The 20,360-nt window shown below is 39.0% G+C and overlaps 1 protein-coding gene across 1 annotated transcript; it reads left to right on the top strand.

Moving 5' to 3' along the window:
• Positions 1 to 3,555: 3,555 nt before the first annotated feature.
• LOC308222776 (pancreatic lipase-related protein 2-like) lies at positions 3,556 to 19,423 on the top strand (the record flags this gene model as incomplete). Its single annotated transcript, XM_080621129.1, has 13 exons — positions 3,556 to 3,604; positions 5,039 to 5,193; positions 7,153 to 7,278; positions 8,208 to 8,342; positions 9,312 to 9,420; positions 10,542 to 10,661; positions 10,751 to 10,873; positions 13,271 to 13,386; positions 14,156 to 14,285; positions 15,651 to 15,762; positions 17,217 to 17,379; positions 18,273 to 18,342; positions 18,939 to 19,423. The coding sequence occupies 13 exons, from the start codon at positions 3,556 to 3,558 to the stop codon at positions 19,190 to 19,192; spliced, it is 1,662 nt and encodes a 553-aa protein (XP_080477255.1). The 3' UTR covers positions 19,193 to 19,423.
• Between the last annotated feature and the right edge of the window lie 937 nt (positions 19,424 to 20,360).

Here is a 20,360-nt window from a genome sequence, read left to right as displayed (position 1 = left end):
TTAAAATGAGAAGTTTTCTAGAAGCCAACACAGAAGTGCTGACATCTCCCAATGTTGCTGAGCTATGAGCTTTGCTGGTATTAGTAAACTAGCATAGAAAACTGATTTCATGCTTATCTGCTGGAGTAAATCCTCTGACTAATTTGTTACAAATATGAAGATGCCCTGCTGTCCCAGTAACCTTGTCTTACATGCAGAAGCAGAGCTGCAGTGGCTCACTGACTGCTGAAAGGCAGCATGAACACCACTAAATAATCACTTCACATGTGCTGGCAAAAGCCTAGAGAAGTTAAGCTCCAGCTGATGCTCAATACTAGCTGGAATGATTTATAATATTGCCTAGTACACATTTGCATCTAGGATGCGAGATGATGCTCCCATCATAAGTAAACTAAAAAGCCCTTAAATATGTATCATTCTAATTTTAACTTTGCAACATCACTAAATATTCTAAGTGATCTGATATCTTCACCGTTAGACTGCTATTGAAAGTTCATCTTGCAGCAGACGGTTGAAGTATGGTTTGGGATTATAATACCAGGTACCAGATAAGCTTCTAAATGCAATGGGTAATTCTGATTTCTTGAGCTCCCCAGGGAGCATATATGCTAAAATGCTCAAAATAGGTAAAATCCATGGATTCAAATTAACAACAATAATTTACTAAATCTACTAGATTAATTTAAAAGTTTGAGTGACCTCTTTCTGCAGGTCAGGAAGAAGAAGTCAGTGACCTGAATTCTTCTTAAGTGGAAAGAAATGGTGAGGATAGAATGAAGTGAGGTTTTGATCCAATATTATAAATAACAAGATTATATCAGAAGTAGATTAGGAACTGATTTTCTGTGAGGCCCTTAAATTCCAATGAATCAGCCTTTCTGAGTGTGTCTATAAATTCTTACAGATACAAATACCAAACATCAGCTCCCTTTGAAGGACATATACATATACATATATGACACTACACCACAGATCTAAGCACCAGATCACCAGATCCGAGTATACCATACACTGTAGCATCACAGTTCTGAGCACCTATGAACTATCACTATATCCAGTTTTGGCCAGGATGACCTAGGATAACTGGGAAGCAGATTTCTTTTTGTGTGCTTCTTCTGACCATGTAATGGACCAGTTTGCACCCTAACAACAGTCTTTCATTATGTGAGCAGAAGATAACTCAAACGAATTTTAATGTGAATAACTCATCACTTTACTGGACTAATTCAGTCCTGAAGAAATGAAAAACCCAAACTTCTTGATGTACATACTAACCTACCTTCTTAATTTTCTGCTAGGGTTACAAAGCATAGAAGATGGAGGCTCCCTTTAGTATCTGCAATCTGCATCTGAAGAAATTAACCTTTCAAGGCTAGCTAAAAAAACAAACAAAAAGTTATTGTAGCTATCACTCTTCAGAATCACTTTAACCCAATTTATATTTGTATGTGCTAGATGTGAGATAAGTCGTCAGTCAGTGGAAAGGATTGTACCAAAAGGGAGTCTCCCCTGATTTAGGAGGTGTCAATAGTCACCCAGTATACTTGAAGGTTTTAACATCAAAATGTTGAGATGAGAGTTTCTCATTTGTGTCTACACAGAATCATAGAATCATTTAGGTTGGAAAAGACCCACATACAGGAACAAAGATTTCTAGGAAAGCCCGATCAGAAATGTTAACATAACAATATGACAACAACATAGTACTGTGTGAAAAGACATCATTACCAAAACACTGAAAACTAAAATCACTGCAATTAATACAATTTAATTATGAAGACTCATGGTGACTGGATGAGGTAACAGTCTGCCCAAGGTCTATTCTCCCTTGTCATTTTACAAAGAAAAGTCAGGAAATTCATCCACTACAAGATGAACAAATAACAGATGACAGACTGGGCAATTTAATTTTATGCCATTTTTCATCCTTTTCTTTCTGCCTTTTCTCAGGTAACAGCTTAAACCTTGCAACACACATGCAAACTCATCCCAAGACACCTTGTTTATGTCTTGATGATGTAATTGTACACTTAACTAACAAATTTTGCCTCAGTCTGTAAATGATTTAAGGCAGGGATTAGCTCCAGGAAGGTTGGTTTTGCTATTAAAACTCTAGAATAGGACCCAAAATATTGGGCTCTGCTACAACCTTCCAATATGATGCTACTCACATGAATCCCAGCTCAGCATCACACAGAGATGAGCAGCCCAGCCTATGGCAGAGCCTTGTCCTGATCTTGAAAAGGCTGCGTGTTTGTTCAGTGTTTACACCACACTTCCCAGCTCTTTTTAGCTTTAAAAACAATTACCAATGTGTGACAATAACGCCCTATTTGAAACTTTGCATAGAAACAGGCGGAGTCATGCAGTAACTGGTCTGACCTGGTTCGTGTTATCTCAGATGAAGCATGCCTGATACAAGGAGATATCTCTTAGCACCAGATGACAAAGCCACAGACGCAGCTGGGAACCCAAGCACTGTGGAGCAGCAGTGGGGTGAGTGTCCCTCTGTCGTGTGTCCTGCTTCATTCCAGGCTCCTCAAAGAGCTTCTGCAAGGCTTACCAAAATCAGCAGAGGTGGACCCGAAGAACTTGCTCTAAGCTCTGCTAAGGTAAAATGGAATACATTGGAGCCAAGAACATTTAATGGACTGAAATAAGGTGCATCAGGATAAGGTGTGGAGTATCTGGTGAAGTGCTGGAGCAGGAAGCTGGACAGGACATGCTTGAACCTGCAGTGGATTTCACAGGGAGAACTCTTAGCTCCTGACAGCATATTATGGACTTCAGGGGACAGGGAGGACAAGAGGTGGGGATGTCAGGAAAGGGATGCAGGGCTCTGCCTTTGCAGGGCTCATTGGAGGATCAGAACCTGATATTAGAGTTTTCTAAGAGCAATCTTCTTTCCTTTGAAGATAAGTTATTTGAAGTAGTAGTGATACTACACTTTCAAGGCTCAAAGTAAATGACTGGTTGCATTTATGCCAATGCTTACCTATCAGCTGGTGATTAAGTGATCAAACAGATCAGGGCTGATAAGCTTACCTGGCTTATAGCAATGATCAAAATGAGTTCTCAAAACTATCTATATGATTTAGAAACATGAATTAAATTTGTTCCTGGGTTCTTTTAAATACAGACACCGAATAGCACTTCTATAAGAAACTTTTCTATTAAATGCTAGAAGAAACTTCACACTGTAAAAATATGTTATTGCAAATCCTTTGAGAATCTTATTTGTTTGCCCACGGATTGCAGCACTAGAGGAAAATAAAAGCTTCTGTTTTCAAGGTCAGGAAGACGATCTGGAAGACATGCTTAGAGGATATCCTGCATATGCAAAATCTCCATAGCAAAGAGCAAGAATCCCAAAGGTATTTTCTTGAAACCTTGCTATCTTTAGGGAAGCATTGATTCTTTTGGATCCAACTAATTAAATGCCTGAAGTACTCCTATGGTCACTATGACTTCTTTCTAATGGGTCAAGGAAAGCCTTAAGGTGAATTCCAGAATCTATTTTTAATTATGTTTCAACTGTGTTCTTATTTGCTTTAGATGTTTGCAGTATGGATCACTACTCTTCTTCTTCTCAGCCAAGCCAAAGGTAAGACACATGGTTGATAGAGTCTATAAACAGTAAAAACTGCAGTTTAAAATAGAATATCTGTATTTTTGAGAAAGGATGTACTTTGGAAGGAATTTAACAGACTTCTTCATTAGGAGCACTGAGTTCTCTCATGTCTTTCCCACATTTAACTTATTACTTTTTAATTCTGTAGAGGTTTTTGCAGCTAGCAAACAAAATGGGAATTAGAAAGGCATTTTTATATATTCATTGATACCAAAATTCTTCCAGAACAATTTCCCTTACCCACCCTCAACACACGCCAGCATTTATGGTAGCTACAACAGTTGTAATGCCAGCCAAGGCACTATGCAGAGAACAAGAAAACAGTCCTGGTCCAACAGTCCTTTTTACCAGTAGGAAAGAATAGTTCAATGGGGACAGACACACAGAAAGAGCAGAGAGAAGCAAAAAGGCACAATCCAAAAGTGGAGACACCCCTATGGAAATGACTTGGTCACTTGTGGAGTCTCTCACTGTAGCTCCACAATCAAATCTTCTCTTTCTATAGATGTATTTCCAGTATATATCACTCTACCCCTGTGTTTCATACAGACTAATGAATAGAGTAAGTCGCAGTGTGATGTAGAATGAATTTCTCACCTATCCCAGCTAACAATAGCTCCTCATTGTTTTCAGTATCTTAAGAGCAATAAAAATTATTTTGGATTTCACAATTGAGGTGTTTTAATGGTGGGTAAGGATGACATTTAATGGCAACACCTGTATGCCATATTTGCATCATTACTGTATTAAAGCCACAATAGAAATTGGGAAACTCTAGTCCTTCAGGCACAGACTACACGTCCCGAGGCTGTGCTTTACTTTAGGCTTCCACTCAAGTTCCACTGTATTGCTTCCACTAAAGTCTTATGGTGATAAAAGTATGAGGGAGATGTTTAATAGACATTGTGAAGCAACCAGAGGTATCTATCTCTGGTTTCGTTTTACTCTTTAATGAACTGTTGCATAAGAAATAACAATTGAGATAATTCCTGAAGCATTAGGACTGATTTGAACTGCTACTCTGCGCAGGCAGCAAAAACTGGTTTGTTCTCTGAATCCATAAAGGATCAAGATTTTATTGTTTTTTGCTGTTAACAATATGTTTGACCAAACACATCCTACATACTCCGGAGTTCATCAAGCTGAGCTCTACATTATGTCTGCAACAGGAGTCAGTGCTGAAGGCCAAGCCCCTGCTACATGCACAAGGCATAAGAGCATAAATGTGCTCCTTAATGGAAAACTGAGCACAAGTGCCTGAATCGGACACTTTCTGCTTCCTTTTAGTGTATAAACTAATAGTTTAATGTTTACTGTATAAACACTATCCTGCCAGCTTCTTGTAAAGTGGTGGCAGCCTAACCTGCTACATTACAGAACACTAACAGTTTTGTTTGCATACCCCAGGAAGGGAGGTTTGCTACAGAAGACTCGGATGCTTTACAGATAAACCCCCTTGGTCTGGGATCCCAGGGAGAGAACTGGCAGGCTTGCCCAGCTCTCCAGAATATGTGAACACCAATTTCTTTCTTTACACTAGAGACAACATCATGAAACATCAAGTAAGAAACTGCTTTGCTTTTAAATACTGATAGCATCCAACATTCGACAAATTATATAGTTTCTTTTCTCCCATATTTTTCCTTATAAGTGTCCCAAAAGAAGCCCCAATTCTATATTACACATGAAGAACCCATCATAATTTTCTTCATTTCAGCTGTCTGATGAGCCAGGTATATTTACAACATATTAATCACAGCCTTCTAACGCAAGTCACATTCTCTACAGTAAGCTAATGACTCAAATTCAGTTTCAGGTTTAGCATTATAAAGCCAGAGGTAGGGAAGATAGTACAAAATGAAAATTCAATTCTGGCTCCAGTTTGAAAACGTATTTCAGACCCATACATATGACTCAGGGATGTGGTTCATATGTATGATTACTAGCTCCTCTGAACGATGTATGATTGGTCTCACAGGCTTTGCTTATGTGGTTGCCAACACTGAGCCCTAAAAGCATGTAGACAGTTAAGAGTGAAGATCAGAAGAGAAAACACCCATCAGAAGAGAAAGTTCACAAGAAAGAAGAAGGAAAACAGGATTAAAAAAATAAAGGGAAGCTTAGAAAAGAAAACAGACTACAGAAAAAGGAAGGCAAGGATGAAATCATACGTGAAAAAAGAAGGAAACAACCAAAAAAAGAATGGAATAGATGTATAAGGAAAATAAACATTTTTCTGAAAGCTGGGGCTGAGGGAAATATGGAGACTAATAAGCTAAAGAAAATGATTTGGTGAGATATACCATGGAGAGAGCTTGGAGGTTTCATTTCCAGATCGCTGAACCAGGTTATCCCTCATGAAGACACATCAGGTAGAGAAGCACAATGAGCTGTATGGAAACAAAAAGGTTAACATGTGAGGTTATCTACAACAACTAGTGGCAGCAAGAGGAAGCTCTGGACTGACAGAGTGACAAGTGGAAGTAGCTAAAAGGAGCCTGCAGGTCTGTTTAGGATGGATCAAATGGGAACACATACTGAAAGACACTGGCAGTGTGTCAGCCCTTTCCTCTGAAGAGCAGCGGGTACTGGGAAAAGCTCACAGCAGGATGCTCAAGGTGTCAGAAGTGTCTGGGCTGGGGTTGTCCATAGCATGAAGCAGTTTTGTGGAGCTATGAGCTAGTCTGGTGAAAAAAGAGAAATGACCATCAGAGAGTGTGAATTTTACTTGGACAAAAAGCAAGAAAAATGAAGCAAATTGGGGGTGGGAAATTTGTTGCTGCTATTTACTTACATTACATGATAAAGGTTTCACAGTTGGGTATTTTAATAGAAATGGCAGTCACAAACATTGGAGGCGTTTAAGGATTTCTCCTGTTTGAGTCACCTCAAAACAAGTCCAGCTAAGAGGGCCTATGAGGTTTTAACTTAAATCAATCCTTCAGTGAAGGTAAGATATGTGCTAATTAAGGTATGACATCCTCTTTTAAGCTTACAAAACCATAACAAAAAATAAGAAAGAGACAAGTTTTACAATAACCCAGGATTCAGAATTTCTTGAAAAGAAAATAATGTCTTATTTCCCAATAAACCCTGATGGGCTTTCTCATAAAACATAAATAAGCTTAGCAATGATGGTCTTATCTTCAAACAAAGAAGCAAGAAAAATATGCATAGATTCAAAGACAACCACATACCACCTTGCAGCAGATGCTTCCTTTCTATTTCTATGGCCAAGGTTGATAAAATCTTCTGTTTACATGGCATGCTGTACCAGTATATCTCAAAGCACTGCATGCCAGTATCATTAGCTCAATTAACAAGAGGAAGTGAATAATTTGTTGACGTGATTAATTGATATCCCCCAGCAAGAGAGTTTACACGTGAGAAACAAGACACATCTCTACAGAGTCCAGAGCTATGCCTTAGGCATAGGGTACTCAGCCATATATCACAATGTACTGTGGGATGGAGCAATCACATCCTTGTTGTGTTGTTTGTTGGTTATCTTTTTTACACAGAAAATTTCAGCTACAAGCCCTTCAACTATCAAAGCATCCAATTTCAGGACACACAGGAAAACTCGCTTCCTTATACATGGCCATCTCGCTGGAGCAGACCTCCCCTGGATATCAAAGATGTGCAGGGTATGGTATGACTATTTTCTGACAGTCATTTTACTTGTGTTTGAAAGTGCAGATATTCACATCACCCCATTAACTGGCTTGAAATTTCCACATAACATTCAGACCTCTCTTCTCTTGTTAATTCAGGGAATATATGAGGGAAAAACCCCTCAGAATGAAGCTCAGTTCCACATGAACACCCTCTTGTTCCTAGCTACGAGTATAGCGCACTCCAGTCTTCTGCTAAGTGCCCTCTTGCTGCATTCAGCTCCACTGGAAAGCTATAATTAATTGATTTTTCAATTCCTTGCCAATAATAAAGGGGAAAAAAAGTCATTTTTCTCACCTCAGCAGAAGGTAAAAACAAACATTTCAGTTTGAGTGAGTCATTTGATCTAATAAAAACAAAATGCTTCTTTCAGCAGATTGGCTCCATTTTATTTAGGCCCGTCTCAAAAATTAGATTGTTTCAGAATGAAAAATCAGAATGTTCCATTGCCGTTGTGTGTAAACAGTATATTTTGGTTAAAATATATGAACTTTTGGGCTGAGCAACTCAAGCACATGAACACAAATTTGTGAATCCAGTGGTCTAGGCATATAAGTTTTGATAGATAAAGCTTGGACAATAAAAAAGAAGTAACACTATCCTCTTTTTCTAACTGGGGTACTGTCATTAAGAGAAGCTGATACCATAAAGCAAACCAAGGCATCTAGAATGGAAATCGGAACTGAAGCAAGCTTCTGTGTGCCCTGTGTGTTCAATTCATTGCCTCCACTCTGCCTCCATGTGTTAATTCTTAGTATTGTAGGAATTAGTATACCAAAGATACGGCTTTACCAGTAACATAAGAGCCCCAGATACAACAAAAAAAGATACTTTTTACATATACCCTGTTACAATTCATATCTGTTTGCTTCCGTTCTTCTGTTTTCATGTTTTCCACCAGTTCATGTTCCACACTGAAGATGTGAACTGCATTTTGACTGATTGGAGAGGTGGCTCCAATGGTTTGTACACGGAAGCAGTTAACAACGTCCGCATTGTGGGGGCTGAGCTGGTATATCTGGTGAACCTTCTGGAGGTAAAAGTATCTGTGGAACATGAAATCCAGGGCATAGTCTGTATGGTAAAGCCTGTTTTCAGGGTGGCACCTTTAGGTTTGATGCAATAGAGTCAGAAGTACAGAAGTTTTCAATAATACAGCTGAAAATGACATAAAAAATCTCTAATCCTGCAAGAATGGGAATACCTGCGTCAGTGTCACACCACAGATAAGTGTGTCCCTAAGGACTTACAGGCCATAATTGCTGAAAATTTTGCTCATGATGGGCTTTATACTGGATAAAACTTCAAATTATCCCTGTCTAGCGAAACTGGCATGGTGAAGAGTGGTAATAGAGGCCCAATACAGTTAAATCATCCCTCTGTGGGTCACATACACTGCCTCCTGCAAGAACTGAGTTGCAGCACAAAGATGAGACTCTCCTGCAGCAAGCTATATTGGGCTTCCCATGAAGAAGCTCATCTGAGGCTGGCACACCAGCAGCATTCATGGCATGGTCCTCCTTGTCCAGCAGGTCCTGTGTGGTGGAGCATCTCCATAGCAGGACAGCCATTTGATTCATGCAGAGGATATGCCACAGACAAAGGCACTGAAAACTCCTCCTCTACAGACTCATATCCTGATGGGACAGACAGCTTTGGGAGTAAGGCAGTGGGTCATTCATGTTTTGGATAAGTAATAAGTGCGAATATAGGAGAGCTATTGCAGAAATTCCCTTTTCCTTCTTTTCTGTCATAAAGGCCAGTTCCTGACAAAGATTACTCCCATTCAGAGGTGTGATATAAAAGGGGGCAGATGAGTTTGGAGCTGCTTCTCTTTAGATATAGATCCCACCACCCACAACAGTAACTTCCCACCCAAGACACTCTCCTCCATCACCCACTGGTCTGGCCATGTCCTGGCACAGCATGGGGCCATGATGCAGTGCCACTAGCTTGTATGCCCAGTTTAATATGCTTGTTTTCTCCTTTCCATACATCTTCACAGAAAGACTATGGCTACTCTCCTGCCAACATCCATTTCATCGGCCATAGCCTTGGAGCACATGCTGCAGGGGAGGCAGGGAGATTGAAACCTGGCATTGGAAGAATAACAGGTATGGAAGTTATTTCAGCTGGTGAAGCTTTATGTTTTTTGTGCACCTGAAGAATCACTGCTGCCTTATAAACACACTGTATAGACTACCAATGTTCTCATTTGTCATAGTTAACACAAATGAAGACAAGTCCTATAGCATGCCATGCATTTCACATGTCAGAGTTCACAGTTCTGAGAAAGCTTTGACTGCAACAGATCAGAAAGGCTTAAATATCCTGACTGTGGCTAAATAGAGGTCGATTTTCACAGGTTGTAAGTCCTAGGAAACACTTGTTTATGATTTTTAATGATTTAAAAGAATGGGAACAAAATACTCTTACATGTGGAACAGACTTGTAGATTTAGCAACTCATTGGCATATTGGTTTTAAAAGCACACTCTAATATGGCTTTTGAGATGTCCAAGAGATTGAAAATCTGAAATGAAACATTAAAAAGCCTGGTTCTAGTATCTCAGGATGAAACAGTAAATAGCCATTGACATCCTGAAAAGGAAGAAAGCTGTTAGTCACATAGCTACACAGAGAGACAGAGCACCATGACATACTCAGACATCACTGTTTTTAAAGGCTCACTGTTTTCTGCTTTCCTTTCTCCTCCAGTCAGTCCTTTTCTCTGCACAGACATTGCTTTGACTAAACTATGTGAACAGCAAGCAGTCACACAAGCAGTTCAGGGAAACAGGGATCAGAACTGTGTTACTTTAGTCCCGAAGAGAGCTCACTGACACTGAAATGTAGGGGAAACATTTTCAACCAAGCTCTTTTGGAAATAGAAAATACATTTTTGATCAAATGAAAGTTCTCAAGCAAATCTGCATACTCAGATTAACATAAAAAAATCTCATATTTTTCACTAACAGGCAAAAACCCCCGAACTTCTTCTTAGAACATTGTTCTCCAAAAGCAAGCCAAGCACCCATCAGAATTTTACTGTGCTGCAATACCTCCAGCCACTTTTCTATTAAAACCCTGCTTGTTTTGCTGATGGTGGACCACAAAATGGACTTTTATATGTGGAGTAAAGACAGAAATGTAATGACATACAGTGTACACACACTGTATGTGATGACATATGTATCGATCTATTTGCTCAATCAGACCTATCTCCATTCATTTAGGTTTGGATCCAGCTGGGCCCCTTTTCCAGTATACTCCCGCAACGGTTAGGCTGGATCCTTCAGATGCAAAATTTGTTGATATAATTCATACTCATGCTGGTCATCTTTTCTTTGACTTTGGTAAGTTTTCATGCAGAAGCTGGCATCAATACAGAGGTTGGCCACAGTCTACCTGAGAGTGATCAGTCCTGATTCCTTGTGCATTTCAGCTCCAGGGATTCTTCAGCCTTGTGGCCACCTGGATTTTTACCCAAATGGAGGGAAGAAGATGCCTGGATGCAAACAGCTTCGTGTACCTACTGGGAATCGGAGCATCAACGACCTTATGAGAGGTAAAAATGTTTTAAAGAAATAATACCTCCTTATAAACTACAGTTAGAAATAAAGGCTAAGCTAAGGTAAAGCCTTTTGAATGTATGTATTATTTATATAGTTCAGATTTTGAGTAGGGAGAGAATGCTCAAAAATGGAATATTTAAAGCTGCCCTTAAATACCTTCCAATTTTCTTTTATACTAACCAAAGAAAATTCTAGATGGAAACCTCATTTAAAGCATGCAGACTTGTTCATCACAACCTTTATAAGAACCTGCAGCTGTGCTGACAGACTGACCTCAGTGGGAATTCCACACATGAAGGACCAGTAAAATTTCATTCAAGGATAATCTAAAATCGGGTATTTTAAAGCCTGAGCTTTCCTTCTCACTGGAAAGACATTAGTCCCAATATAACTAGGGTTAGACACTCTCATCCAGACCATTAACAACTCTGTCTTCAAAGGGAACAGCACAAGGTTAAAAATACAGAAGCTGGTAAAATGAGTGCTCCATTGATAGTTCATGTTCTTCAAAGAAAGCTGGGCAGTTAATCGGAATTACCCTGGGATCCAATACAATACATCCCAAAAATCCTGTCTTCTGATCCTAACCTACAGAAATGAGAACATTCATTATTCACAGCTAAATGTTTTGAAATTCCTACCACTAGTGAAGTATTTGACTTTCAGGAATACTCTGTCTTGGAACTGGTAAGAGAACTTAGTAACAAAGAGGACAGGAATCTGTCTGTACGCAAAGTTACTGGGAACCAAAGCACTTTTCAATCAGACTGCATGAGAATGTCTGCATTTTCAGAAAAAAAAAAAAAAAAAAAAAAAAAAAAAAAAAAATCAAAAAATCACATTTTCCAGAGACATTTCACAAGGCTGTTTGCAATGCTGTTTGCTGATGCAGAAGCTCAGCTCTACTGAACAAAAGCAGATAGAGTTGGTTGTTCATGCAGCTCCTAAAAATAGACAACCATAACTCCTGCCTCTTGGTTAAACCTTACTTTCGTGCATATCTCTTCTGTTTGATTTACATTTATGTAGTGCTTTTATGTATGAAGTGCTTTAGAAATGCTATTTAGTAACTTACTTCTACAGCTTTTGATACAGTAGGGACTGGAGTATTATGTTCCCATTGTATAGATGTTAAGTGAATTTGGCACTAACATAAAGTAAGCTAACTGTAAGAGCTGTGGTTCTAAACTTAAAAGCACAGACCCTTCTGAATTACATTTAAAGGACAAACTACAAAGAAAGAGTACTCAGAAAGCCTTGATGATGCAGATTATTTTCAAGAAAAACAGACTAAACTACTTTTCAGAGGGTTTTTGACAAGTTTTGTTTCTTTCCTTATGCAAAGTACAATGTCAACTGGTGTTGATGGTTGTCCAGTGTCAACTGGTCAATACCAACAGACCTGTGTTTAAGATGCATAAATATTGACAGTAGGTGAAATTCTGATTTTAACTATAAACTGTGGCAGCTTGCAACTACTTCAGTGCCTCTAAGACTTCACCCTATGATTAGGTGAGCCCGCATACAGGCTGAAGCAGAGTGAAGCCTGTTTTTATACAACCTGGTCTTAGTACATTGTTCTTTCATAGAGCAGAGACTTCAGAGCCAATGAAGATAATACTTGTTGCAAGAGACCTGTAAATATAACCCAAATAGCAAATCCTTCTTTCCTGCACTGGTGCTTATAAATTTCACTCTGATGGGAAAATGTACTTGTTTCATGTATTTCTGACAAAATCAAGGACACACTGCCAAACATCTCGCTTTTCAGAGCATTTCACAGAATCACCTCTGTCAAACGACAGCAGATTTTCTAGAGCTTAAAACACTAAAAGCCAAGGAAGCTAAAATAATTACTACAATTACTTTTAATTCTAGAAATTAGTGGAAACTGTGGTTTTACAAAATACCATGTTGTGATAATGGTAAGCAAATGAAAACTACTTTATAGTAACTACTATATGCTTTTAAAAAGCTATACCTATGAATTAGTCAAGTCTTAGACATATCAAAGGGAAATTCTCCTAAATCCTCCTCAGTTCTCATGTCAAAGTAAAAGCAGTTAACTACACATAGCAGGATGGGAGGCTGCACAATATCTACCTGAGTGCACTACCACCTCTGTTAACTTCAGCATGAGTACAGGGACACACAGATTAGAACCTCGCTTTTCCCCATAAAAAAATAGATATGTAGCCATAAGTACATTTTTTTACTATAAAACCTAATAATTCATACTTCAAACACCTTTTAATTATTACTATATTTTAATCTGAGACGTCACTATATGTACAAATGCTTTTGAGGAAAAAAGACTCACGAGTGTTGCTTTGGCACGGTCTTTATGTCAATGCATAGCTTTAATCTTTTTTACCTGGTCTCTTTCCCAGAATATAGATCTCTTGGATGTGGACATAAAAGAAGTCTCCGGTACTATGCTGAGAGTATAATCACTCCAAATGGATTTGTTGGGTATCAGTGTGAAACTTATCGAGCTTTTGTATTGGTAAGTATCAGGTACACATTTATCTGAGGGGTTATAGCCCTGCCTTTCTTCTTTTAATAATTTCCAAGACAGCTTCTACACTCTGGATCACGGGATATAGGGTGGGCTATGCAGATTCACTGACTACCTTCATCCAGAGGACATGCAAAATATAGGCAAAATGTAAAAGCAACAAACTTAAAAAAAAATAAAATTAAAGCTCTAGAAGGAAATAAGGCAGTAAATACACTTACAAAGGGGGATATGAAGTGGCTGGGCTCACCTGTTCCATAGGTCACCAGTTAAGGTCACTCTGGTTGAAGACAGTCCATTTAAACCTGGTGAAATGCATCATCAAGAAGACAGCCTCTGGATTTCAGAAGTGTTTAAATATCTGTATAAACAATAAATATCCTCAGTATATAGAGCAGGGGAGATATTTATACATTGCATCATTGCTCACACAACCCCCAGGTGGCAGAAGAAAGAAGGCAGCACAATATCCTGGTGTTTCATGCCACATGTAACTGGGCTTTTAGCAGACCAGTTCTGGCAGCACAACTGGAGGCTGGTCAAGGAGGAAGATAAGTCTGAATTTCTTTCCATCTACTCCCAAAAGAATGATTACAATACTGGGAAAAGCTGTTAATGTTTGAAGCAATATTGCCAAGTAACTTGTACCTTTTCAAAAAAGCTGGAAAAAAAGCTGAAATAACTTAATTTATTCAACTTTAAGAAATGGGCTTAAAACAGATAACATCTTGTAACACACATTGTTATTTTCCCCCAGGGAGACTGCTTCCCATGTCCGAAGGAAGGATGCCCACTAATGGGTCATTATGCTGATACGTTTTTATATAAAACTGAAAAAGAACATCAAAAGGTTTATTTAAACACAGGACCCTCCTCTCCATATGCTCGTAAGTGCTCATTTTGAGAGGTGAATTCTAAAATGGCAATGAATTACATGTGAAAAATCTCTTACACTACTCCAGAGAGCTGCTGGAGTTAACAAGAGGCACTCAGTGCCAAATCTAGTTTCAAGTGTGTTAGGAACACGCAGTACCAACATTACCTAGGCTGAGATAATTATAGAAACAGATCAACTGATGTTGACCTCGAGTTAGAAACAATGCTAAAATCTTTGTTAATTAGATGATGGCTTAAAAAATTCTATAAAGCTGAAGATGGGAGGAATGTTGTGCTGAAAATGCACATTTTTGAACAATAATAAAAAGTTACATTGCCTTTATTGACAAAAAATTATAAAACTGAATTATTTCTTTTTGCAAAACTCATCAAGTCAAAATGGCAGCGAGCAAGAAGTACAGTTTTCATTGTGATTTATGTAGAAGCAGCCAGTGGGAAATAAGAACGTTTGTAAGTTGCAGTTCATCACAGGTGATGAACTGTAAGGGCGATAAACGAGAAAGGGTCTTCGAGGTCCTTATTCACTGGGCAACAAAGCATGAAAGCAAAATGAAGGAAAAAAAATCAATCATGTGCCAATAAGAGCAAAAAAAGTAAAACAATTAATGTGAGTATAGAGAAACTGGCCATTTCGCAAATCTAAATGAATACATTCTTTTCAACATTTACGAACTGCTGAGTTTATAGAAGTTATAGCCTGAAAACAAATATAAACTTCTGAAATGGAGGAGGAGATTCTCCTTTTAATAGCCCAAATTAAAGCCAGCCCAATCACTTCCCAAACCTGGTTACTTGAAATCAATATGTGCTATTGCATCTGAGACCCTTTTGTCTTAGACATGCGGGATGACAGGATCTCCTGACAGCTCTTGGGCTATGCACAGGTGTAAGAAAACCCTAAAAATTCTATATGTCAGGATCATCCTGGTAAAGAAACCAGTTTTGTTTAATATATCTTTCACAACACAGCAATTCACTGGATCTCACTTCACAGTTGAGACCTAGCATGCTACCCATGAGACCCCCAAATTCCTCATAAGTGTACGAAATGACAAAACTACAAGCGAGGGCAAGTGAAAGAGCAAGGTACAGTATTGGCCATGGCAGATTAAATACTCAGCATAGTCAGTAGGTCAGCAAAGACTGGACCTGCAATTTAGATCACTGTCAAGGAAATGAATAGTACCAGAATCATGCAGAGCTAACATTTGACTTAATAGTGACATTTTGTTTGCTTACAAGTGCTTTTGTGCAATAATTTTCTCTCCCTGAAAGACACTGAAACATATGAGAAGTTTTAGCATTAGAAAAGAAACTTCGTTACTACCATAATCTATTCCACTTTGCTTTCAAAGGCTGGCGGAAAGAGATACATGTCAAAGTGTCTGCAGCAGAAACCATGGAGGGAAGTATAGACATAGCCTTGACTGGAACTAATGGGATCAGGAGAAAATATACAATTGACAAGTAAGTTTAACAGTTTGTTGAAAAAATAGCTCTATTGATGTTACCATATTGAATTTGCACAGAGCTAATTTTACATGTCTCATCTTCTTCTATGTGATCTGTGGTTTAGATTAGTAACGAAAGTAGCTGATCAGTGGTTGAAGTTCCCCATGGTACAGACTGTGGTCAAAATCTGCTTGCTGGTATATCTTGCTCTGTATTTTCTTTTTTGTTCTGAGGATGACTGTTAGCATAGCAAAGGGGGTGAGAGCAAAGAGCTCTGTGGCTGCTACTGGACTCATACCTCATTTGGTGATCTTCTCTGTGAAGAAAGAGAGCTGCATGGCATACAATCATTTAATCATTCCCTCCTCTAGGGAAAAGGTGAGAAAGTTGCAGCTTGGTTATGAATGGAGCTGGAGTCAGATTCCTGTCTGCTCAGAGTAGCTTTTCCCAGTGAATTTAAATTTCATAAACTGATCCTTGCCAAGAGCACAGCTTAAATATTGAAAAAACAATCTCCTCTGTGTTTGAACATAGCCCTGTAACTGGTACGCTGTACCAGGAGTATTTGGTTGCAAATAGACTACTACAGTGATACACCTACAGGTAATTTCTATGTTAATGTCACTGTAGTGTACCTTCTGTTAAAATGAATGCTGATACCACAGAAGACATGAATGTAAACTATAATTTTCAATTTTCCTCATGGTTGAGAGCAAGCAGAAGCACTGAGAGAACTTTTTGTCATGACTTATTTGAAGATAGATCTCATTTTCCAAACATAATGTTTAGAATAAACCCCATGGCAATACTGACAAAAGCCGAGCTGACTAATCTAGTGTTTTCACGTTGAAAGGCACAGGAGTTTAAGCCACTAAGTCCTCTGCATACTTATGTAGATCCCTGTTACGATGTTTGTCCAAAATATTTTATGTATGACTACATATATTATGTATGACTACAGACATACATATTTTATGTATGACTAAACTAAGGTCCAAGGACTTCATAAACAACTTTTCTACACGGTTTGATTGACTAGCCAGCACACAGGACAGAACTTGGTGATTCTGGACCTCAGACATGATGCCCCCAGTGCCTGCATTGAAAGCCTCAGATCTGCGTGAGGCTCTGCATCGAGAGCCATGTGGATTTCCCAGGAAACATTCTCCAATTACATGTTCTAAGCTAAAATTTTGCCTAATATCCCTGATGGGTAATTAATGAAAAATAAAATATAAAATTATAATGATAGTATTCAAAGCTTCAAGTTTAGTGTGAGGTGTCCCTCCCCATGGCAGGGGGGTTGGAACTTGACGATCTTAAGGTCCTTTCCAACCCTAACTATTCTGTGATTCTATGATTCTCACAGCATCCCACAACTGATCTCCCTTTCTGCCTCAACTGCAGCATTTTGTTTTCCTCATTTGCAAAGAAAGCAGAGCATCACTTCTGTGCTTTTCTTTTGGCAGGGGAACTTTCAAACCAGGCAACACGTACTTGAACTACATTGATACAGAAATTTCTGGGAACATTTCAAAAGTTGAGTTTCTCTGGAAAAAGCATCTAGGTCATGTACACAGAGGCTGCATGGGAGCTGAAGAAGTCACAATAATATCTGGAGAAAACAGAAATGTGTGAGTACACAATGTAATGGTGTTCCATTCTGTGGGTATAGAGTGGGAAACAATGAACTAAACAAACAACAGAAAAAATAACCCAAAATACCTTTGCATGATACCATGCCCCTTAAAACAAGTGGGTTTAGGTACTGAAAAGGAGAGCATAATCCAAATTTCATGGCAGTACTGAGTGTTTGGCTGAGTACAGTTACTCCCAAGAGCTCAGCACTGCAGCCAGACTTCCCCAGAGAACAGAGACATCAAATCTGAAGTCCTGGTGGGGAATAGCACTGCACTTATAAGAAAGGCAGAAGTTTTTTCTCCTCAGTTGCAGTTTCCTGTGCCTACATCTCCGTTAGCACATAGCACAGCACATCCGAAACAGCTCTGCACAGTGCAACAGTCGCTTGAGGTGAACTCCAGCCAGACCCCAAGTATCAGGCATCCACTGGCACTTGCAGTACGTTAGGTATGCTGCTGAAGCACATCTCTTGGTTCAGTTTTAACCAAAAGAATCCATCTGATGTGTACAGACACCACTCTGTCATGTAAACCAAAGTGTGGCAAGTGGGAAAAATGGAGTGTAAGGTTCCCTTTGAAAGTGTATTCCTGCTTCAAATTAAAATGCTAATGGAGATTGAGCATAAAGACAAACACACCTTAAAATGTAATAGCTAGCTACTGACTAGTAATTCTTCTAAAAAGTCATTGTATAACATACACTTTTTATTCTTAGTCTACTAGAATTCATGCTTTGATTTAACATGAAATAGAAATAAGACTTACATTGTCTTGGGATTTAACATGAAATAGAAATAAGACTTACATTGATTGTCTTGTGCTGCTGCTCAGAAAATGTCCCATTGTGCTGAAAAATATCTCTTTGAACTCTTCCTCTCTCACCAGGTCCGTGTTCTGTGGCTGTGGAACCGTGCAACAGAGCACATGGCAAGACCTGGCCCTTTGCTGAGGCTTGGTGAGGAATGCCATTGTGTCCATTGTGGCAGCTCCCACCATTTGTAAGAGAACACTTCAGCCTGCAGCAAACTATGAACAAGACTCCTTCAACAGATCATTAAAAACTTGCCCAGCTCACTACAAAAGGTCTATTTCCAAATTAGTGTTTTCAGCTTTCCTCCATACAGGGATGCAATTCCAGTTACAATGACAGCTAACATGTATTTCACTAGCAACGCACATGTGCAGTGTGATTATATTTCAGAGCCAAGAGGGAAAATAATAAAATAGGAAAAAAAAGTCCCAGTCAATTGCCCTTAGAAATACACTTAATTATCTTAGGAGGAGCATCCAAAAAAGAAGCTCCAAAAACAAGCAAACAAAAAAAAAAAAACCTCCAGAAAAATAATAATAATTTTAAAAAAAGGAAATGAAATAAAATAAAGAAGAAGAAAGAAAAAAACTTGCCAAAAAAAAAAAAAAAAAAAGGGACAGATAAAGGAAAAAAGCAGCACAGACAGCAAAATTCTTTACTAGCGACTACTTACTTGTTCAAGAAAAGGAACTTTGCATGCTTTCAGAAGGATCTGATTGTTTCTATGTCAGGAGTCTGAGGAATAATTTTAAATAGAAGAATAACAGAGTTTGAATGCTGTTGCCTGACAGGTCCTTTCTTCCTGAAGAACACATTTAAACAGCACTTTAGCAGTGCATCCAAAAGACTGCTTAGGGGCTGGGACTGTGTAAGGAGTTGTACAGTAGACCTGGATAAACTCTACTATCAAAGTGCACCGTGTGTCAAGCAGGACAACTTAATGTACAGGAAAATACTTGATTGTTGCCTTTTTCCTGAGGAAGAAACTCATTGATGTGTTCTGTTCATCTCTGCTGAACACTGGGCAAGCTGGGACTCTTTCTTTATGCCTGACACAGTAATTTTCTTTATCAAAACAATGTTGCACTATTGAGGATCTTCAATTTTCTGGCAGCCTTCAAAGAAACTACATTATCAGTATAACTTCTTTACCAGTGAAGCTGAATTTTCACCTCTACCTTGTCTTTCTGAAGCCACTGAAGTCAGGCCTAAGCAGAATTATTTGCATTAAGATACAGCATTGCTCCCTCCAAATTTGGCAGCATTTTGATTACACAGATTAACAAAACCAAACTACTAAGAGTGGTAGTCACATCAGACAAAATAAGCTATGATTTATTTCTGTTTCAATACAAACTACCCAAAAAAAATCTTCTGGTTTTTAGTTGCCCAGTGTGGCTCAGACACACAGCTAATTTTTAAATCTATCATTTGGGTGCATAAGTCCTGCATGTGAATCATGTTGAGCAACTCTGTTCTGTCCCATCTTAACAGCTAGCTATTCCAGAATACTTCCAGTGAGGTTCACCAGAAGGTGCTAATGAGGTGCGTTACAGAAGGCTAAATATGAGTGATGAACACGTGTTTCAAACCATGCAGCAAGGATTTTGAGGTGTCAGAATCCAGTCACCTCCTATGAAATTTGCCAGAGGAGCTTCCTTAGGATGTTTGCAGCAAAGCTGACAAAGCTGCAGTCTACCTTCTCAGACTCACTGCTTTAGTACCTTTACCATCTTCACCCACACAGAGTAGGATCCAGAAGCCACCTTGAGCAGGGAGCTCATCCTCCTCTACCTTTTAGGGAAAATCCTTAGAGAAGACCTCTTTCTTGCATAAGTAGGGACTCCCCTCTTCTCTGCTTCCTTGGAGAAGTACAAAACAACTCCCCAGGTGCTTCTACACAGTTGGGAAATGCCTGTAGCTAACAATTACACCATCTTTAACATCCTCTCTGCCCCAGAGTTGTACAAATAAAGGAGACTCAGGAGGGAAAAAGACTTATTTTTCCTTTCTTACAGTCAGGAGCTGAAGCAAAAGGTATTTTCCTCAGGGTCAAAGAAAAACATGGAGCAGCGCCAGGCACTGGATTGGGCATTGGATTTAATGGCATGAAACTGCAGCATAGGCCATCGCTTTTCACAAGAAGGAAGCCATTTCCTGTT

Source organism: Psittacula echo (assembly GCF_963264785.1).
Source record: "Psittacula echo genome assembly, chromosome: 6".
In the NCBI taxonomy this organism is placed as follows: Eukaryota; Metazoa; Chordata; class Aves; order Psittaciformes; family Psittacidae; genus Psittacula; species Psittacula echo.
The sequence above is the reverse complement of the archived record's forward strand: the minus strand, read 5'-3'. Positions and strand labels throughout refer to the sequence as shown.